At 41.7% G+C, this 18,233-nt stretch overlaps 1 protein-coding gene across 1 annotated transcript in view; it reads right to left on the bottom strand.

Moving 5' to 3' along the window:
* IPO8 (importin 8) overlaps nt 1–18,233 on the bottom strand; it is a 57,648-nt gene that overhangs the window by 12,922 nt on the left and 26,493 nt on the right. Inside the window, exons 15-21 of the mRNA XM_032185050.1 lie at nt 17,985–18,145; nt 10,177–10,302; nt 8,258–8,324; nt 7,529–7,654; nt 6,940–7,037; nt 5,774–5,869; nt 4,288–4,508 (exon numbers count right to left, since the gene is read on the bottom strand). Of these exons, the coding sequence (XP_032040941.1) occupies nt 4,288–4,508; nt 5,774–5,869; nt 6,940–7,037; nt 7,529–7,654; nt 8,258–8,324; nt 10,177–10,302; nt 17,985–18,145 (895 nt within the window). The remainder of the gene's footprint in view (nt 1–4,287; nt 4,509–5,773; nt 5,870–6,939; nt 7,038–7,528; nt 7,655–8,257; nt 8,325–10,176; nt 10,303–17,984; nt 18,146–18,233) is intronic.

The following is an 18,233-nucleotide window of genomic DNA, read 5'->3' as shown; positions in this document are numbered from 1 at the left end:
ATTTCCTTCTAGTTGCAAAGTTGAAACCAACCTAGTTTTCCCATATAAGATTAGGATTTTATATACTAGGATTTCTAACTATTTACTCTCCTATCAAATAAATCTCCTCCAAGTCTAAAAAACTCTGCCCCCACCCCACCCCCTTTTTTTTAAGCAAGATACATTTTCCTTCCACCCCAATTGCCACAGAAGAAATTTTAGCGGCAGAGTAAGAATAAGTCACACAAAGTCTCACCCAAATTTCAGGCTGTCAGAGGGAAGGTATAACGCAGCAAGGAACAAATGTCTCTACAAATACTTTTTTTTTCAGTCCCTTACCCTTATTCAGTTTGAAGTAATTGCAGAAAACATGTTTAGAAATAAATAAATACAGCATACCGTGCTGTATGGGCACACACCCACAGATGTGCAATCCACCATGACATACTGGATTTACGCAGCCTTGCAGTGAGTTCTGAGCTCTCCTTGCCTTGATTATTTTTAACGTTCCAAATTTCTAAACAGTTTTAAATAGTTTCCGTATTTTTAATAACAGGGAAGAACAGCTACTTACTGTACCCCAGCCACTTCCCCCCTCCTCCTCTCCCCTCGCAAGATGTATTATTCCCCTGGATTTCATTCCAGGAGTTCACAAGTACTGCTGAAGAAATACTGCATTCTTTTGGCAAACACTGTTGGCTCCAGCATAAGAACATACCAGCACACCACCCCCTGCCTCTCAGCCCTTCTGGCAGAGCAGGATCTCTGGGCACTAGGACTTCAGAGGAGCAGAAGGGCAGAGGGACATGAGATTTATGTGGTGGAAGTAGCTTGAACAGCCACTGTCACTAGCCCAGCACAGACCGTCTGCAGGGCTAACGAAGAAACGGCAGGAGATTCACACCTGGAGGTGGATCTCCTCCGTTCTTCTCCAGTTTCTCCGGGATCTGCGAGCACACCAACTGACTCCAATTTAGACCTAAAACTGCCTCTTGCTGGAAAGCCATCTAACTCTGAACTGAAGCAGCACTGAGCGACAGCAGGTGAGAAGAACGGCACAAATCGGGGCACCCACTGGTGTCTTTGCTGACGAAAAGAAATCTGCAGAAGTGGGCCCAAGGAAGGATAGCAAAGAAGCCAGATTTTGTTTCCAACTGTCTTTTCCTGTTCATTTAAGGCCTCTTCAGATGACGACCCTTACTAAAATGAAATGGTCTTCTTGAAGCAGTCCTGTCCTTCTGAGGAAGGAAGGAAAGGGAGGAAGTCATTTAAAACGTATCACAGTGCCTGACAAGCAGTACTACAGCAAAAGCCCTGTGCCTGGAAGCCACATACTGAGGAGACAACAGTGGAAAAAAAAAAGCAATTTTTAGATTTAAGCAACATTACAGTTATTTATTTCACTGCTCACAGCAGCACATCAAAGAGAGACGTTTTAATCTTCAGCTGCTGTTCAAGTGCATAGCCCGAGCAGAATCTAGCCTGATGATCTCTGTTTCATTTTCATAGGCTTTGTCAACTTTTGTCTCAGCTCTGAAAAAGAACTTAGTCGAGCAGTAGTTGCAGAAGCTGATGCTTTTTGAAAAGCAACACAAAAGAACTGAAAGTTAAGCTGTAGCTTACAGAAGTACTCGAGGTTGGATCCTATTCAGGTCGGCAGCATTTTTCTCCTTTGGATCTGACTAGTTTCTAACTGAATGCTCCAGGATGAACTGTTTAAGGCTATAAATCTCTTTCACTTTTTATTTCTTCTAAAAAGAATGACAAGTTTACCACCTATAGGGAATATGTTCTTTTATACTGCCTCTGCATGCTTTCAGCATTTGATATGCAATAGAAAAAAATGACAGCACAAAGAGCTGAATATCAAGAACTTTTCTTCAGCCATAAAAAATTAGTACATGGATATCCTGATACTAAAACTTTCATTCTTTTCTAAACTCTGTAGAAACTAAAATAATTTAAAAATTAACAGTAGTATTACCACAAGATGTGGGAGAGGCAAACTTCAAGGTGCCATTTTTCAGCCACTGGGACTCCAAAAGAAATGAGGGACACTGAGTACTTTATGCCTACTTTGTCACTAACTCAAGTAACCCCTCTAAATGGTAATGTGTCTATATTTATGTTAATATGTAATATAGGGTGTGCTGTAGACATTTCCTATACATATCAGGTAGAAAAGGTCAGAATGCTTGTGATTATAAACTGGATTTTGTTATAATGAAGAAGAGATTTTTTCCCCACACACACAATTATCTGTTTAATGTATTAGAACAGAACAGTTGGAAGTCCATTCAGTTGGAACATCCCTACAAAGGTCATCCAGTTTAACTCCCTGACCACTTCAGGGCTAACCAAAAGTTACAGCATATTAATGAGGGCATTGTCCAAATGCCTCTTGAAGGCTGCCAGGTATTTTTATTTTTAAATCTTTAAAGAGAGACTGCTATGGTAATAACATCAAATACAGGCAGGAATGGGAATCTGCACAGAGCCTACATATATGAAAGAAGGAAATTTCTCTTGCACCTCCACGTGGTTTTTATTTTAATAAAACAGATAGAATTAACATGCAGACCAGAAATAAGGTAGTTTGTGCTGCAAGTCTGCAAACTTGAGGGTCTTTTCCAACCTGAATGATTCTATGATTTTAAACTGATGCCCTTTCATCCTAATCCTGCTAAACTGTGTAATTAGGACAGAAGAACAGTTTTTATCACGTACATTTGGTATGGGTTTTAAAAATACTACAGAGGACATGCTGAGAGCAAACCCTACATACACTAGGTGGTCACTGATTAACTAAGTAATTATTTTATTGCAGTTATTAAAAAATTTACGCAGTGCTACAATGCACCACACAATATAAATACAGGATGAACAATAAGGCAATAATGCAGCTATACCAAGATGGCATATAATTCTGCTCAAAAAAGGTAAACTCAAACAAGAACTGCCATGAAGAAAAGCTACATGGATGATTGGGGAGTGCAGAAAGCATCTTATAAGACTAACTTTAATGACTAACTTCTTTAGAATTAGAAAAAACAAGACTGTACCAAAAAACAGGTAGAAAAAGAATGACAACCTGAAGATAAGGTATGCATCTATGGGTCAGGAGCTGCCTGCCTCGGTCCTCTGCTCATTTTTTGCATGACTCCTAGCACACTGATACTTCACTTTGTCTGTTGGCACATATTATGCACAGAGAAGATAGAATTCTATCTGTACATCTGGAGTCAGAAGTCATGCCTTCAGTGACAAAATTAATAGCAGGAAGGTGAGCAGTAGCTGTTAACTACATCTGACTGTCTGCTTTGCCCTTAAGTGGATTTGAATCTCACAGCCAGACACCACATCTCAGCTGAGAGGCAAGCACTGGCTGTTTTGCACTGAACTCCACATCCCCACAGCATCAAGTGCATACTTTGTTATGTGATGACAGGCTCTGTCCACTTTCATTTACCTTCATTTATAAACGCTCAGCTTCTGCCTTAGTGCACACTAGTGTAGTGTACATGCATGTTACAGGCAGGTCTGAATGAAGTTTAAGTTAAGGAGTACATCAGTAGCATACTGGTAAATAAGCAACACTGATCATGAACAACTGGTGGAGATTAAAATTAAAGTATGGGATTCATTGGACTGAACAATATTTTTTTAACATTAAACAGAGCAGTTAAACACTTTATAAAATATAGAACAGAAAATATGTACACGTATCTGAGGAAAAAAGTTAACACCTCCCTGAAATCCCACTGGTCAGCTCCAAGTATTACCCTCAGTGCAAACTGTTCCATCTCTTGGATAAGAAAAGAGTTTGAAATGGAAAGGAATAATTCAATTGGAAGGGACTTTCAACGATCAACTTGTCCAACTAGCCAGTCACTTCAGGGCTAACCAAAAGTTAAAGCAATTTAGCAAGAGAATTATCTAAACATCCTGAACAGACATGCACAGAGTGTCAACCAGCTTGTTAGGAAGCCTGTTACGGTGTTTGACCACCAACTGGGTAAAGATATTTTTCATAATATCTAGTCTGAATTTCTGCTAATAAATAAGATATGTATTGTACTCTTGTACTGTTGCAACACAGAAGACTCAGCATATAGCTCAGCAGACCGAGAAAAATTAAATATACATAGGACACCCTTATTAGTATCACTGCAATTAGACGTGGTGTGGATTATGGTCGTACGGAATAATTAAGGAATAAAATCACTTGCTTCAACATGACTAGGGATACAATTAGAAGTGAAAAAGCCAAAAGCAGGGACTTTTGAAAGACAAAAAGACAATACTTGCCCAAGAAAACAGTCTGTGTCATTCATCCACTGGTTTATGAACTGTGCAGTGATGGGCTCAGGATTGTGTGGAAACCTGATGTTCTCTAAGGTGTGCAGAAGTAGGTCAGGATTATAGTAGAGTGCAGCTATGGCAACCTGCAGACACATGGTACGAAGTTCACTTGTTTTAACTCCTCTTGTTAACCTCTCCAGAACAGCCTCCACAAAGAGCGGAATACACTGGGCATAGAATGAAGAAAAAAAGCAAGTATTACACATATTGCCACATTATACACAGGTTTAAAACACATTTATCAGAACTGATCTCCGGAGCTAACTGAAGTCCAGGTATATCCTAAGAATACATTAGATTAATATAAAAGCATTTTAAGCCTCTGCCTACATGCTTACAAATCTTCCCCAAAACAACTATTCTATGAGCTAAAATTTGCCAATGTTATTTTCAGCATAGAGGAGAATATTTGGAGCTATCTGGGCAGAATTTGTTTTGGTGTGAATAAAAGGTTTTGAAAAGAACTCAGGGACTTTCTTATCTTTGAATAAAGATACCCAACAACTTAACGAACAGGGATTAAAAACTGAGAGGACCTAAATCTGCAAGAAAAAAAGGTTTTGCTAATAAATGTAAAGTGATAAATTTCTGTACGAAGTTTGCAATGAGTGAGTTTATTCAGCTAAAAGTATGCACGTATTTCTACACAATGAAATAAACATCTACATATATTTCAATACCCGGGTTTATGCTTTATATTAATTTGGAAAGCATTATGAATGTTTCAGTATATTATGAGTTTCAGTTCAGAGTGCGACTATTTTAATTCCCAGAGTTGTGGTGCTCATTTCAGCCTTCCACCACACCCTTATTTCAATGTAAATGCATATAATTCACTTTAATCCCTTCCAGATTACTTTTCAAAATAAAATCTGGAAGGGAATACTTTTATCTTCAATTACTTCAGATTTACAATGGTAAAGTTATATTGTTTTTTGTGAAATTAACTGAAAATTAATCATTGAAGTCCACGAATTGCACTGCACAACACTTCAAACATGCTATGGCAAAGTAATGTAGAGGCTGGAGTATTATGTAAAATGTGAGACCAGAATTTAGCTTTTAATATGGGGGGAAAAAGAAAAAAGAGGAAAAAAAAATCACAATCTGCAGATGTGTTGTATACAATTACAGAAAATTGCAATTATGGTTTTCCTGCCAATCACAATCTAGCTACACTTAAGTTTTTCATTCACAAGTACATTGTGTAGTTCAAAAAGGACCAAGTTCATAAAAAGGACAAGGCTTCAAGAAAAAAATATGTCAATAGCTGTGTTCATGTAATTACTCTCTCAACCACAATTCTGTATTTCTCCCCATTCCTACATTTTACATCTCCCCCCAAGTTCTCCAATTCCAATTGCTTTTCTCATGAATCACAAACATAGCATTGGAAACCTGTACAAGAGAAAACCTGTTACGTGTGTATCACCTGGTCAATACCCCGTCCTTTGCACTGAAGAACAATTACTTCTAGGAGTTTGGCTGCGTGGCACTCTGCATCTTCTCCTGCATCTCCTGTTAATACCTAACAATCAAAAAGGCAATTTAATTTATCAGTATTAATCATTGTCAACAATGAAAGCAAGTGCTCTTGTACCTGCATACATCAAAACTCTACATGGCATATATATATATATAAATAAAACATATACACATTTTCATATATATATGTAAATACATTCATGCAGTATTTTCTGATGAATTAAGAAAGATAAAAAAAAATTATCTCTACAGGATATAAATCAGGATAGGTGACTAACAATGAATCTAAAAATTCAGGAGAAATTGCTATTGTTCTTTATTAATGTTAGTATCCTCTATACGTCCTTTATCACGTTCCCTTTTTCAAAGGTAATGTTACTTGCAAGAATCATTGATGTTTTCCACATCCTGTTTCCATTTTCTGACTTCAATTCTAATAAACACTGGCAGATTAACAGCCTGGCAAAGTGAGGTCCTATCTCTAGGCTAGTTTCAGATTAAAAACGAGATGTATGTAATCACTCTATGTACACGCACATATGCACGAAACTGACTGTTTCTTCTCAGTATGTTTCAACCCTACAGCTAGTGTCAATCAAACTTGACAAAGAAGTAGAATTCACAAACACATTAAATCCTTGTAAGTCTTTTAAAAATAAGCAAGTAGATAGATTCCTAATACTTAATAATGCCCCAAATCAGACAAATGCTTTATTATATGTGGGAGAACCTGTATAAAGGAAACCGGAAAATGTGGGAAGAACTTCAAATGAGTTTGCACCTTAGCTGAGAACTAAAGAACCCAATCACAAGATATACAACCCAAGGAAATAAGGCTTCATTAATTCCTCTGCTTACCAAAATAGCTGTTCATAGAAGAGAGTCAAGGCAAACAACAGCACAGCAACTTTTTCCCACACATTTGTGCACAGTTTTTTTAAAAAAAGTATGTCACTTGAAAGTGTGAAGGTGCTATGACTACTTGGAACTGAGATGATACCAAACTTCATTTCATTCTGAAATGACTGGCTACCACCTGGCATGTTCAGGTCACTTTTAATCTGATTATTAGGTACCCGTGATAAGCGTAACAGTAAGAATCAGAATACTTACCTTTTTACACATAGCATAAATGATTTCTAAATGCTTTGGATTAGACAGTAAAGTATCGGTGTCAATGGTCACATAATTATGCAAGAGAGGCATCATGTCTGCAGAAGAGAGAGAAAAAGAGAAAAAAATGCGAACTAATCCTTAGAAGTGCTAGCCAGTGAGGCTGTAGTCCTGTAATGGGATTCATTAGCACAGATTCTTGGACATGGTTAGAAATTGAAACTTTGCAAGGTCTACTTTAGCGGAATTCTTCATAAAGTGCACCATGCACAACGCATTCTCAGGAGAAGAAACAGAACAGAACAACGGTTTAATTTAGGAATTTGTAGTTTCCCATTAACTTTGTATATTTCAACTTTCTTGGAGTTCAGGACCTCCAACGGTAACTGATCATACTGACAGATTTGAACATGCCTCTCTAGCTAAATACGCTCCTGTTATACTCCCACACTAAACAGATGGTCAGGGCATGACTAAAGTACACAATCATTTTATACCAAAACACTAAATGGAAGTGACCTTTGTAAGGTGGGCTCTGGAGATGAATTCCCAAACAGTTGAAACATCAAGAGAATAGAAGTTGCGATACCTGCAAAGTATTCAAAGCAATCCTGCTGGAAAACCTCATACAGAACACCTAAAAGCTGCCACATTTGAGGTGAAATCATCTGGCATGTCAAGCTGTATGCCAGGGAAAGAATTTCTTCATAAAACTCTGGAAAGGAGAAACAAATTTGTAAAAAAAAATCTTTAAAAAAGATTGCTTGCAAATATATTGAAATCTGCATCTCAAGCCCTGAGTCATATAACACCTAGAAGACAGTAATTACTAATTATTTAAAGATGAATAAAAATAATACAAGACTCTTTTGAGCCTTAGTTTAAGCCTACAGTTGCAACAATATACATTGCTTTTTATTATATGCTTTTTATTATAAACACACACTAGAAAAATGCATTATCTGTGCATTGAAGGCATTGCTTCTAATGACTTACTACAAAATATTTTTACTTTCTCAGACTTTTTTTTTTGTTTCTTAAAAGGCCTTAGCACAAAGCTGTGTAGTTGTTTAATGCACGAAACGGATAAAGAAATAATTTAATTGCACACCAAGTCCATAAAATAGTAATTGCAGATTTTGTCCTTTAACACAGAGCTGTAACTATAAGGAAAACTGAATCCTCTGAATTTTTAAAGAAGCAAAAAAACAACAAAAGATGAAGTTCTGTCCAGGAAGACAGTATTGGTTGTAACAATTAAAGAATTTTCCATGCAAAAACCTGTAATGTTTTTCTGAAAATTAGCTCCAAGAGATACCTATAACATGTTTCTGCAAAACAAGGCCAATGATCTGTAAACAGATGCTCTCCAGCTGTTGAGTTATCTGAAATAAAAAAACAAAGTTTATTTTAAAATTTAGTAGGACAGTAATTTGATCAATGTACTTGATTAATTCAGTTTAAGTTCTTCAAAACAAAAAAGGTTTTTTATCACTTTTTAAATTCTGATTTAATGATCACAAAATTGTGAAATAGGGTCTCACTGATTTAAGTACCCAAATTTTCAATAAACAGTATTGCTTTTTAAAACATGCCACTTGCAGCATTTTTGTTTATTTTAAAAAATCTTATTCGAGAGTTATTCTGCAGATCCTATAAAAAACTGTTTCTGTCATCCTTTCTGGATATAAAGTAAATGCTAACAGGTGATGCTAACACTGTACTCCAAGTCTTTGAGGTATGGCCTCAGTCCAAAATCTCTGAAATAAAATGGGTTGAAAGAAAGGAAGAAAGAGGAGATGCTTTTGCTTAAGATCTACAAAGAGCTTCCCAAAACTGGCCCAGCAAGAGGACCACGTGTAGAATTTAGGAGGATACAACTGTGCTAAAGTCAGACAAAACCTGCTGTGTGGCTGGCTATTTATTATTGGGGTGAGCAAGTGAGAGGATAATTTATTCAGCCTTGCGATGTTGGACAGAGAGATTACATTTATTAAGGAAACCAAGCTACAAGGAGACTTATATGGCCACATTGCAAGTCTAAGTGAAACCAACAAATAAAGGCATTTCATGTTATTGCCACTGGTCATTAATTAAACTCAAAATCTTGCAGGATGTCAGGTTTCCTGGGTTTCTTCCAGCAAAGGGCTTAAGTATGTGATCACAGATTCATCCATGTACCTTCAGGCAGAACATTCAGACACATGGCTTAACAATGATCATCCCCTAAACTCTACATAGTTAATGGTGAAAAGGAAAGGAATTTCTAAGGAATTTTCAGCCTTGCATATCATTTATATATCGTTTATATCACTTCTAAAATCACATAAGATTCAGAGATGAAGAGCATTCTGCACAGTATTTTAGTTTGTGCTTCACATAACTGAAAAACAAGCTGCTAAATTTATATCCAAAATACGCCAAGCCCCAAGGGTAAAACCTGAAGATCTACTTCAGATTAGTTAAACTGAACATCAAGAGTGATAACAGATTTCATGTTAGTTTTCAAAAGATGTAAGGGGTTCTTGTAAAGGAATGAAAGATGTTTTCAAATTCAAACGAGCACAATGGTCATGTAGGAAAATACTATGAAGCTTATAATTTTAGAATACATTAATTAGAATATTAAGATTTCACTTTTGCAATGAAACCTTATCATTGTAAATCAGAAGGAAGCTATCTAGGACAAAGCATTTTTGTGCTTTATGTCAGCTCAGCTCAAAGTTACTGACAGACTTTGTCCCTTTTGTCAGTCACTGAACTCCTTCCTACCTCAGCCAGCTCAGGTGCTATGAGCGGAAAGAATTATGTTGCAGGGGAAATATGTTGCATTACAACAGAAAGACCAGTTCCTAGGAATTCTATCCAAGAAACTGCTAGGTAAACAACAAAATGAGTCACCATTACAAAAAGTCACACTTATGTAATATATTACTCCTCAAAATCTATTTTAATAGCCTGGAGTAATTGTCCAATGAAGTGATCACCAGAGTAAGGGCGAAAGATTTTACCCTCATGATATAAATACCCTACAAATTTAAGAGCTAAATTAAGAAAACATAAAAGTAAACTGGGCTTTAAATTCAGATTTGTCAGAGGTCACTTGGTACTAATTCATCATCCTGCTATAGTAAATACACATTCACGTCCATCAAGTGATGCAACACACGCATAGAACTGCTTGTCATCATGAAGGGAAGGCGTGAGGGAAAGCAGATGTATGTAAGAAAATCTCACCTCCTTGTGATCTTCCACAACTGTCAGGATAGTGTCAATTGTGTGCAAGATGCCCATGGCCATAACTGTTTTGTCCTCCACTTCCTCATATTCCTCACTCTGAAGTACTTTACCAAATATTTCAGCCTATTACAAAAAAAAAATAAAATTTCATGCAAAACCAAGATAGCTAGTGCAAAACCAGCAATGCCCTATCTGTGAGAGCCATCTTTGATGAAAAATATGCTACTTAGTTTTGAAAGTTTGGAGGTCTTTTGTCGTGGTTTAACCCAGCTGGCAGCTAAATACCACGCAGCCGTTCGCTCACCCTCCCCCCTCCCTCTCTGGGACGGGGGAGAGAAATGGAAAGTGAAGCCCGTGAGTTGAGATAAAGACAGTTTAATAAGACAGGAAAATAATAATAACAAAATAATAATAACAATAATGTTACAATGGTGATAATAGGAAAGTAATAATAATATGTACAAACAAGTGATGCCCAATGCAATTGCTCACCACCCGCTGACCGATGCCCAGCCTAACCCCGAGCAGTCCGGCCCCCTCCCCCTGGCTAGCCACCCCTATAATATGGTTTAGCCTGACGTCAGATGCTATGGAATACCCCTTTGGCTAGTTTGGGTCACCTGTCCTGGGTCTGTCCCCTCCCAGCTCTTACTGCACCCCCAGCCTGCCTGTTGGCAGGACAGAGCGAAAGGCTGAGATGTCCTTGGCTTGGTGGAAGCACTGCTCTGCAACAATTAAAGCATCGGGGTGTTATCAGCACTCTTCTCATCCTAAGCCAAAACACAGCATTCCACCAGCTACTAGGAAGAAAATTAATTCTGTTCTAACTGAAACCAGGACATCTATCCACCCCTTATTCCATACCATTTATGTCATGCTCAGGTTACACTCTTTTCCATACATTCTAATTAGTCACCTACAGTAGTCATGGTAGTGATAACATACAGTCTTATATAGTAATTAACATGATACAATTCAATTCATGGGCTATTCTCACCTAGTATTAAATCCCCTTGAGGTACACCCCGGACCTCTCCGTTCTTTTGCATCACCCACCAAGTGTATCCAGGTCCCTGAGCAAAAGCAATTCCACGAATGGGCTTGCCTTTTCCTGAGGCAGGAGTAGCCCAGACTGTTTTACCCAGCATATTTCTTACATGCACTACAGGAACTTTATCCCCATCTGCAGTACGTAACAGGTTGGATTGGGCAGGTCCAGCTCGGTTGGCAGATCCCCTAGTATTGACTAACCAGGTGGCCTTTGCCAAATGCGTATCCCAATTTTTGAATGTCCCAGCGCCCATTGCTTTCAATGTAGTCTTTCACAGTCCTTTGTATCGTTCAACTTTCCCGGAGGCTGGTGCATGATAGGGGGGATGTGATACACCCACTCAATACCATGCTCTTTGGCCCAAGTGTCTATAAGGTTGTTTCGGAAATGAGTCCCATTGTCTGACTCTATTCTTTCTGGGGTGCCATGTTGCCTTGGACTTGCTTTTCAAGGCCCAGAATAGTGTTCGGGGCGGTGGCATGAGGCACAGGATATGTTTCCAGCCATCCGGTGCTTGCTTCCACCATTGGAAGTACATGGCGCTTGCCGTTGCGAGTTTGAGGGAGTGTGATGTAATCAATCTGCTAGGCCTCTCCATATTTATATTTCAGCCATTGTCCTCCATACCAAAGAGGCTTTGACCATTTGGCTTGCTTGATTGCAGCACATGTTTCACAGTCATGAATAACCTGTGCTACAGCGTCCATGGTCAGGTCCACCCCTCGATCACGGGCCCATCTGTACGTTGCATCTCTACCTTGATGGCCTGAGGTGTCATGGGCCCATCGGGCTATAAATAATTCGCCTTTATGCTGCCAATCCAGGTCCACCTGAGCTACTTCAATCTTAGCAGCCTGATCCACCTGCTGGTTGTTTTGATGTTCTTCAGTAGCCCGATTCTTGGGCACATGAGCATCTACGTGACGTACTTTCACAGCCAGGTTCTCTACCCGAGCAGCAATATCTTGGCACAGTGCAGCAGCCCAGCTGGGTTTGCCCCTGCGCTGCCAGTTGTTTTGCTTCCATTGCTGTAACCATCCCCACAGGGCATTTGCTACCGTCCACGAATCAGTGTAGAGATAAAGAACAGGCCATTTTTCTCGTTCAGCAATGTCTAAAGCCAGCTGAATGGCCTTCACTTCTGCAAACTGACTCGATTCACCTTCTCCCTCAGCAGCTTCTGCAACTCGTTGTGTAGGACTCCATACAGCAGCCTTCCATCTCCGATGCTTCCCCACAATACGACAGGACCCATCAGTGAACAGGGCATATTTCTTTTCATTCTCTGGTAACTGGTTGTACAGTGGGGCTTCTTCAGCACGACCCACCTCCTCCTCGGATGATATCCCAAAGTATTTGCCTTCTGGCCAGTCCATAATCACTTCCAAGATTCCTGGGCGACTGGGGTTTCCTATTCGAGCCCGCTGAGTAATCAGTGCAACCCACTTGCTCCATGTAGCATCAGTTGCATGATGTGTAGAGGAGACCCTTCCTCTGAACATCCAGCCTAGTACTGGCAATCGGGGTGCTAGGAGGAGCTGCGCTTCAGTACCGACCACCTCCGAAGCAGATCAAACTCCTTCATATGCTGCCAATATCTCCTTTTCAGTTGGAGTATAGCGGGCCTCAGATCCTCTGTATCCCCGACTCCAAAACCCCAGGGGCCGACCTCGAGTTTCCCCAGGTTCTTTCTGCCAGAGGCTCCAGGTGGGGCCGTTCTCCCCGGCTGCAGTGTAGAGCACATTCTTTACATCTGGTCCTGTTCGAACCAGTCCAAGGGCTACTGCATGGACTATTTCCTGCTTGATTTGTTCAAAGGCTTGTCGTTGCTCAGGGCCCCATTCAAACTCATTCTTCTTACGGGTTACTTGGTAGAGCGGATTTACAATCAGACTGTAATTTGGGATGTGCATTCTCCAAAACCCCACAACACCTAGGAAAGTCTGTGTTTCTTTTTTGTTAGTTGGTGGAGACATAGCTGTTATTTTGTTGATCACATCCATTGGGATTTGACGACGTCCATCTTGCCATTTTATTCCTAAAAACTGGATCTCTCGTGCAGGTCCTTTGACTTTATTTTGTTTTATGGCAAAACCGGCTTTCAGAAGGATTTGGACTATTTTCTTCCCTTTCTCGAAAACTTCCTCTGCTGTGTCACCCCACACAATAATGTCATCGATGTACTGCAGGTGTTCAGGAGCTTCCCCCTGCTCTAGTGCAGACTGGATCAGCCCATGGCAAATGGTAGGGCTGTGTTTCCACCCCTGGGGCAGCCTATTCCAAGTATATTGGACTCCCCTCCAAGTGAAGGCAAATTGTGGCCTGCACTCTGCTGCTAGAGGGATGGAGAAAAATGCATTAGCGGTATCAATTGTGGCGTACCACTTGGCTGCCTTCGATTCAAGTTCGTACTGAAGTTCCAGCATGTCCGGCACTGCAGCACTCAGTGGTGGTGTCACTTCGTTCAGGCCACGATAGTCCACTGTTAGTCTCCACTCGCCATTAGACTTTCGCACTGGCCATATGGGACTATTGAAAGGTGAATGAGTCTTGCTGATCACTCCTTGGCTCTCCAATTGACGAATTAGCTTATGGATGGGAATCAGGGAGTCTCGGTTAGTGCGATATTGCCGCCGGTGCACAGTTGTGGTAGCGATTGGCACTTGCTGTTCTTCGACCCTCAGCAACCCCACAACAGAGGGGTCCTCTGAGAGACCAGGCAAGGTAGATAATTGTTTAATGCCCTCTGTCTCTAAGGCAGCTATACCAAAAGCCCACCGGAACCCTTTTGGGTCCTTGCAATACCCTCTTCTAAGATAGTCTATGCCAAGGATACATGGAGCATCCGGGCCAGTGACAATGCGGTGCTTTTCCCACTCATTCCCAGTCAGACTCACTTCAGCCTCCAATACAGTCAACTGCTGAGATCCGCCTGTCACTCCACAAATATAGATGGGCTCTGGTCCTTTATATCTCGATGGCATTATAGTACATTGTGCACCGGTGTCTACTAAAGCCTTATACTTCTGTGCGTCTGACGTGCCAGGCCATCGAATCCACACAGTCCAATAAACTCGATTGTCCCTTTCCTCCCCCTGGCTGGAGGCAGGGCTCCCCTAATCCTGGTCAGAATCTTCTTCATTTCTGTGTTTGAAGGACTGTCTGCTGGAAGTTGGAGCAGCAAACTTTTCAGAGAATCCCTTTTTCTTGATTGTTTTCTTTTGCAACTCACGTACCCGTGCCTCTAGGGTCGCAGTAGATTTTCCATCCCATTTTCTCATGTCCTCTCCATGGTCTCATAAGTAAAACCACAAGGTGGCACGGGGTGAGTACCCACCATATCGTCTTCCTTGTGTGGATGAACGCCTACCCCTGATAGCTGAGACACTGCTCTGTACAGGTACGGAGGAGAATAATCTCTCTTCAAGTTGGTGAACCTTTTCAGAAAGTTTCTCCACAGTGTTCTCTTTTGGTCGGTGGACACTGGTTGGTTCAGGTGGGGATGAAGATAGATTCTCTTTAAGTTGGTGGAACTCTTCAGAAAGTTTCTCCACAGCTGAGACGCAGGCCTGTAAGGAAGAGGAGAGACTTTCTTCGTACTGCCGGAGTTGTTTAGCCACTTCATCCACTGTGGGTTCCTCATCCTCTTTCCAGGCCATTATTGCCAATGAGCTGGCATATGATGATGGTGCACTCCGTACAAACTTCCACCACATGGGTCGTGTACACCTGACTTCATCTGGATCTTTGGATGTTTGTCTGAGGTCTGGATCCTCATAAATCACTTCCCGTACGGCTAATTCCCTCAGGTACTGGATTCCCTTCTCCATAGTGGTCCACTTGCCTGGTAGACATAAAAGTTCTTCCTTGAAGGGATACCTTTCCCTCACAGCTGAGAGGAGACGCCTCCAGAGGCTGTGAGATTGTGCTCCATCTGCAATTGCTTTGTCAATGCCTGTGTCTCTAGCAAGGGATCCCAGTCGCTTGGCTTCCCTGCCGTCTAATTCCACACAATTGGCTCCAGAGTCCCAGCATCGGAGCAGCCCGGTGACAAGCTGCTCACCTATACAGCGACCAAAATCTTTTCGCACATCTCGTAACTCACGCTCGTTTAGGCTTCGGGTAGTTACTGTTGATTTTTCGGCATCCTCATCTTCCTCCTCCTGAACCCTTGATGGCCCAGCGTCGTCGTCGTCTCCGTCGTCTCTATACCTAGATTTGGTAGAAGACTCTCTGCGTTCTAAACGACCTGAATCTCTATACCATTTTTTCACCTTCTCTACAGGGGCAGCTTGCACTGCTACTGCTCGTTTCTCTGACCTTGTTACAGGGTCTGCCACAGAGGTTGGAATACCCTCTGCAGGGTCGACTTGCACTGCTACAGCTCGTTTCTCTGACCTTGTTACAGGGTCTGCCACAGGGGTTGGAATACCCTCTGCAGGGTCAACTTGCACTGCTACAGCTCTTTTCTCTGACCCAGCCACAGGAGCTGGAGCGGCTGCAGGAGCTGGAGCAGCTGCAGGAACCGGAGCTGGAGTGGCTGCAGGAACTGGAGTTGGAGCAGTTGCAGGAGCTGGGACTGGAGTAGCAGCAGGAGCTGGGACTGGAGCGGCTGCAGGAGCTGGGACTGGAGCGGCTGCAGGAGCTGGGACTGGAGCGGCTGCAGGAGCTGGGACTGGAGCGGCTGCAGGAGCTGGGACTGGAGCGGCTGCAGGAGCTGGGGCTGGAGCGGCTGCAGGAGCTGGGGCTGGAGCGGCTGCAGGAGCTGGAGCTGGAGCAGCTTCAGGAGCTGGGACTGGAGCAGTTGCAGGAGCTGGAGCTGGAGCGGCTGCAGGAGCTGGGACTGGAGCGGCTGCAGGAGCTGGGATTGGAGCGGCTGCAGAGTCCACCGTAGGGGTCACAGTGGCCGTTGGATCTGTCACAAGGCTTGGAGTGGCCGCAGGGTCTGTCACTAAGTTGATAGCAGTATCAATGGCAGCTCGATAGGCATGAGCCAGGCCCCAGCATGTTACAATGATTTGTGTTACTTTGGAACTGCCAGAATCATGACACCTTTTTCTCAAGCATTCTGCCAGTTTTTGAGGATTTTGCAGTTGTTCAGGGGTGAATTTCCAACACACTGGGGGTGCCAACTGCTCTAGATGCCTGCCCATATCCTCCCATACTCCCTGCCACCCACAACTATACTGCCTCCGGGCAGATCTCCGGATGAGCTTCCTAAGTAGTTGTTTAACTTTAAGCAGAACCTGAAGTGCATTCAGGAGGCAGAACAACAAGACTATGCTGGTCTGAGTATCCCAAGGATATTCAATATCTTGGAGAGCTATTGTAGCAAGCACGGAGGGTAAGAGGGTGGTGAAGGAGGAAGGCATAGTGATCCAGGAGGATACAGGGGTGGTGAAGGAGAAAGGGAGAGTAATCAAGTAAGAAAAAATATCTTCCCCTTTCCCCTCCACAGATTGACTCCCTAATGGAAAAAAACAATAGGTATAATTGCTAATAGTTTCCAAGATACAGTTTCCAAAATACAGAGTCGACGATGTTACTGAGTACAAATACCAAGTTAGAGTCATGACCAGATAGCTCATCGTCTCATAAGCCATTGCTACAACACTCAGTACCATAATGATCTGAAACCAGGGCCCGGAGAGGATAAACAACATGACAGAGAGCAAATACGGAAAATAATGTACTATAATACTCAATTTGGAAAACAGGCGCAGCAGAGTTGAGATTAAAGCAATCAGCATTATGACAAGTGACTATTAAGCAGGTCTAATACTTACACCAATTTTAGTTTAACACACTCTGGTCAGATCTGCCGTTATCTCAACCTTTCGAGCCCCACGTTGGGCGCCAAAAAGACTGTCGTGGTTTAACCCGGCTGGCAGCTAAACACCACGCAGCCGTTCGCTCACCCTCCCCCCTCCCTCTCTGGGACGGGGGAGAGAAATGGAAAGTGAAGCCCGTGAGTTGAGATAAAGACAGTTTAATAAGACAGGAAAATAATAATAACAAAATAATAATAACAATAATAACAATAATGTTACAATGGTGATAATAGGAAAGTAATAATAATATGTACAAACAAGTGATGCACAATGCAATTGCTCACCACCCGCTGACCGATGCCCAGCCTAACCCCGAGCAGTCCGGCCCCCCTCCCCCGGCTAGCCACCCCTATGTATTGTTTAGCCTGACGTCAGATGCTATGGAATACCCCTTTGGCTAGTTTGGGTCACCTGTCCTGGGTCTGTCCCCTCCCAGCTCTTACTGCACCCCCAGCCTGCCTGTTGGCAGGACAGAGCGAAAGGCTGAGATGTCCTTGGCTTGGTATAAGCACTGCTCTGCAACAATTAAACCATCGGGGTGTTATCAGCACTCTTCTCATCCTAAGCCAAAACACAGCATTCCACCAGCTACTAGGAAGAAAATTAATTCTGTTCTAACTGAAACCAGGACATCTTTCTAGGCTTTTTTTTTTTTTTTGTGAAGTCTGGTTATGTTAAGACATTTGAAATGTTAAATAGTCAGAGCTTGACTCATTAACATCATGGACAAAATTCAGTATCTCAGAAAAGCTTAAAGGTTTTAAAGATGCTTCAGATGGAAAAAAATACAGTATTATGAATACTATAGATGAATTCTGTAGGGACTATTTTAAACAGTGTGCACTTCAAATAAAGTTCCTAAAATATTTAACAAACCACATATGTGCTTGTGACTGGCCTGTGATTTTAATACTGTCTCTTACCAGGTGTTGTGTCATGTCAACAGCAATGGTAGCTACTTCCTGGCTGTATTCACAGATCATCTTCTGGATTACATTAGTAAGATCATCATTTTCTGTCTCTCTAACAATGTGCAAGAGCTCTTGCATAACTGGCCTTACATATGGCTTCACATATTCCTTGGCTGAAAAAAAATAATATTGAAATTAGGTGGAATTAACTATCCTTGAACATAAAGACATAATAGCTGAAAACTACTAGTTAACTGGCTA

The sequence above is a fragment of the Aythya fuligula genome, chromosome 1, assembly GCF_009819795.1.
Source record: "Aythya fuligula isolate bAytFul2 chromosome 1, bAytFul2.pri, whole genome shotgun sequence".
NCBI classification, from domain to species: domain Eukaryota; kingdom Metazoa; phylum Chordata; class Aves; order Anseriformes; family Anatidae; genus Aythya; species Aythya fuligula.
The sequence above is the reverse complement of the archived record's forward strand: the minus strand, read 5'-3'. Positions and strand labels throughout refer to the sequence as shown.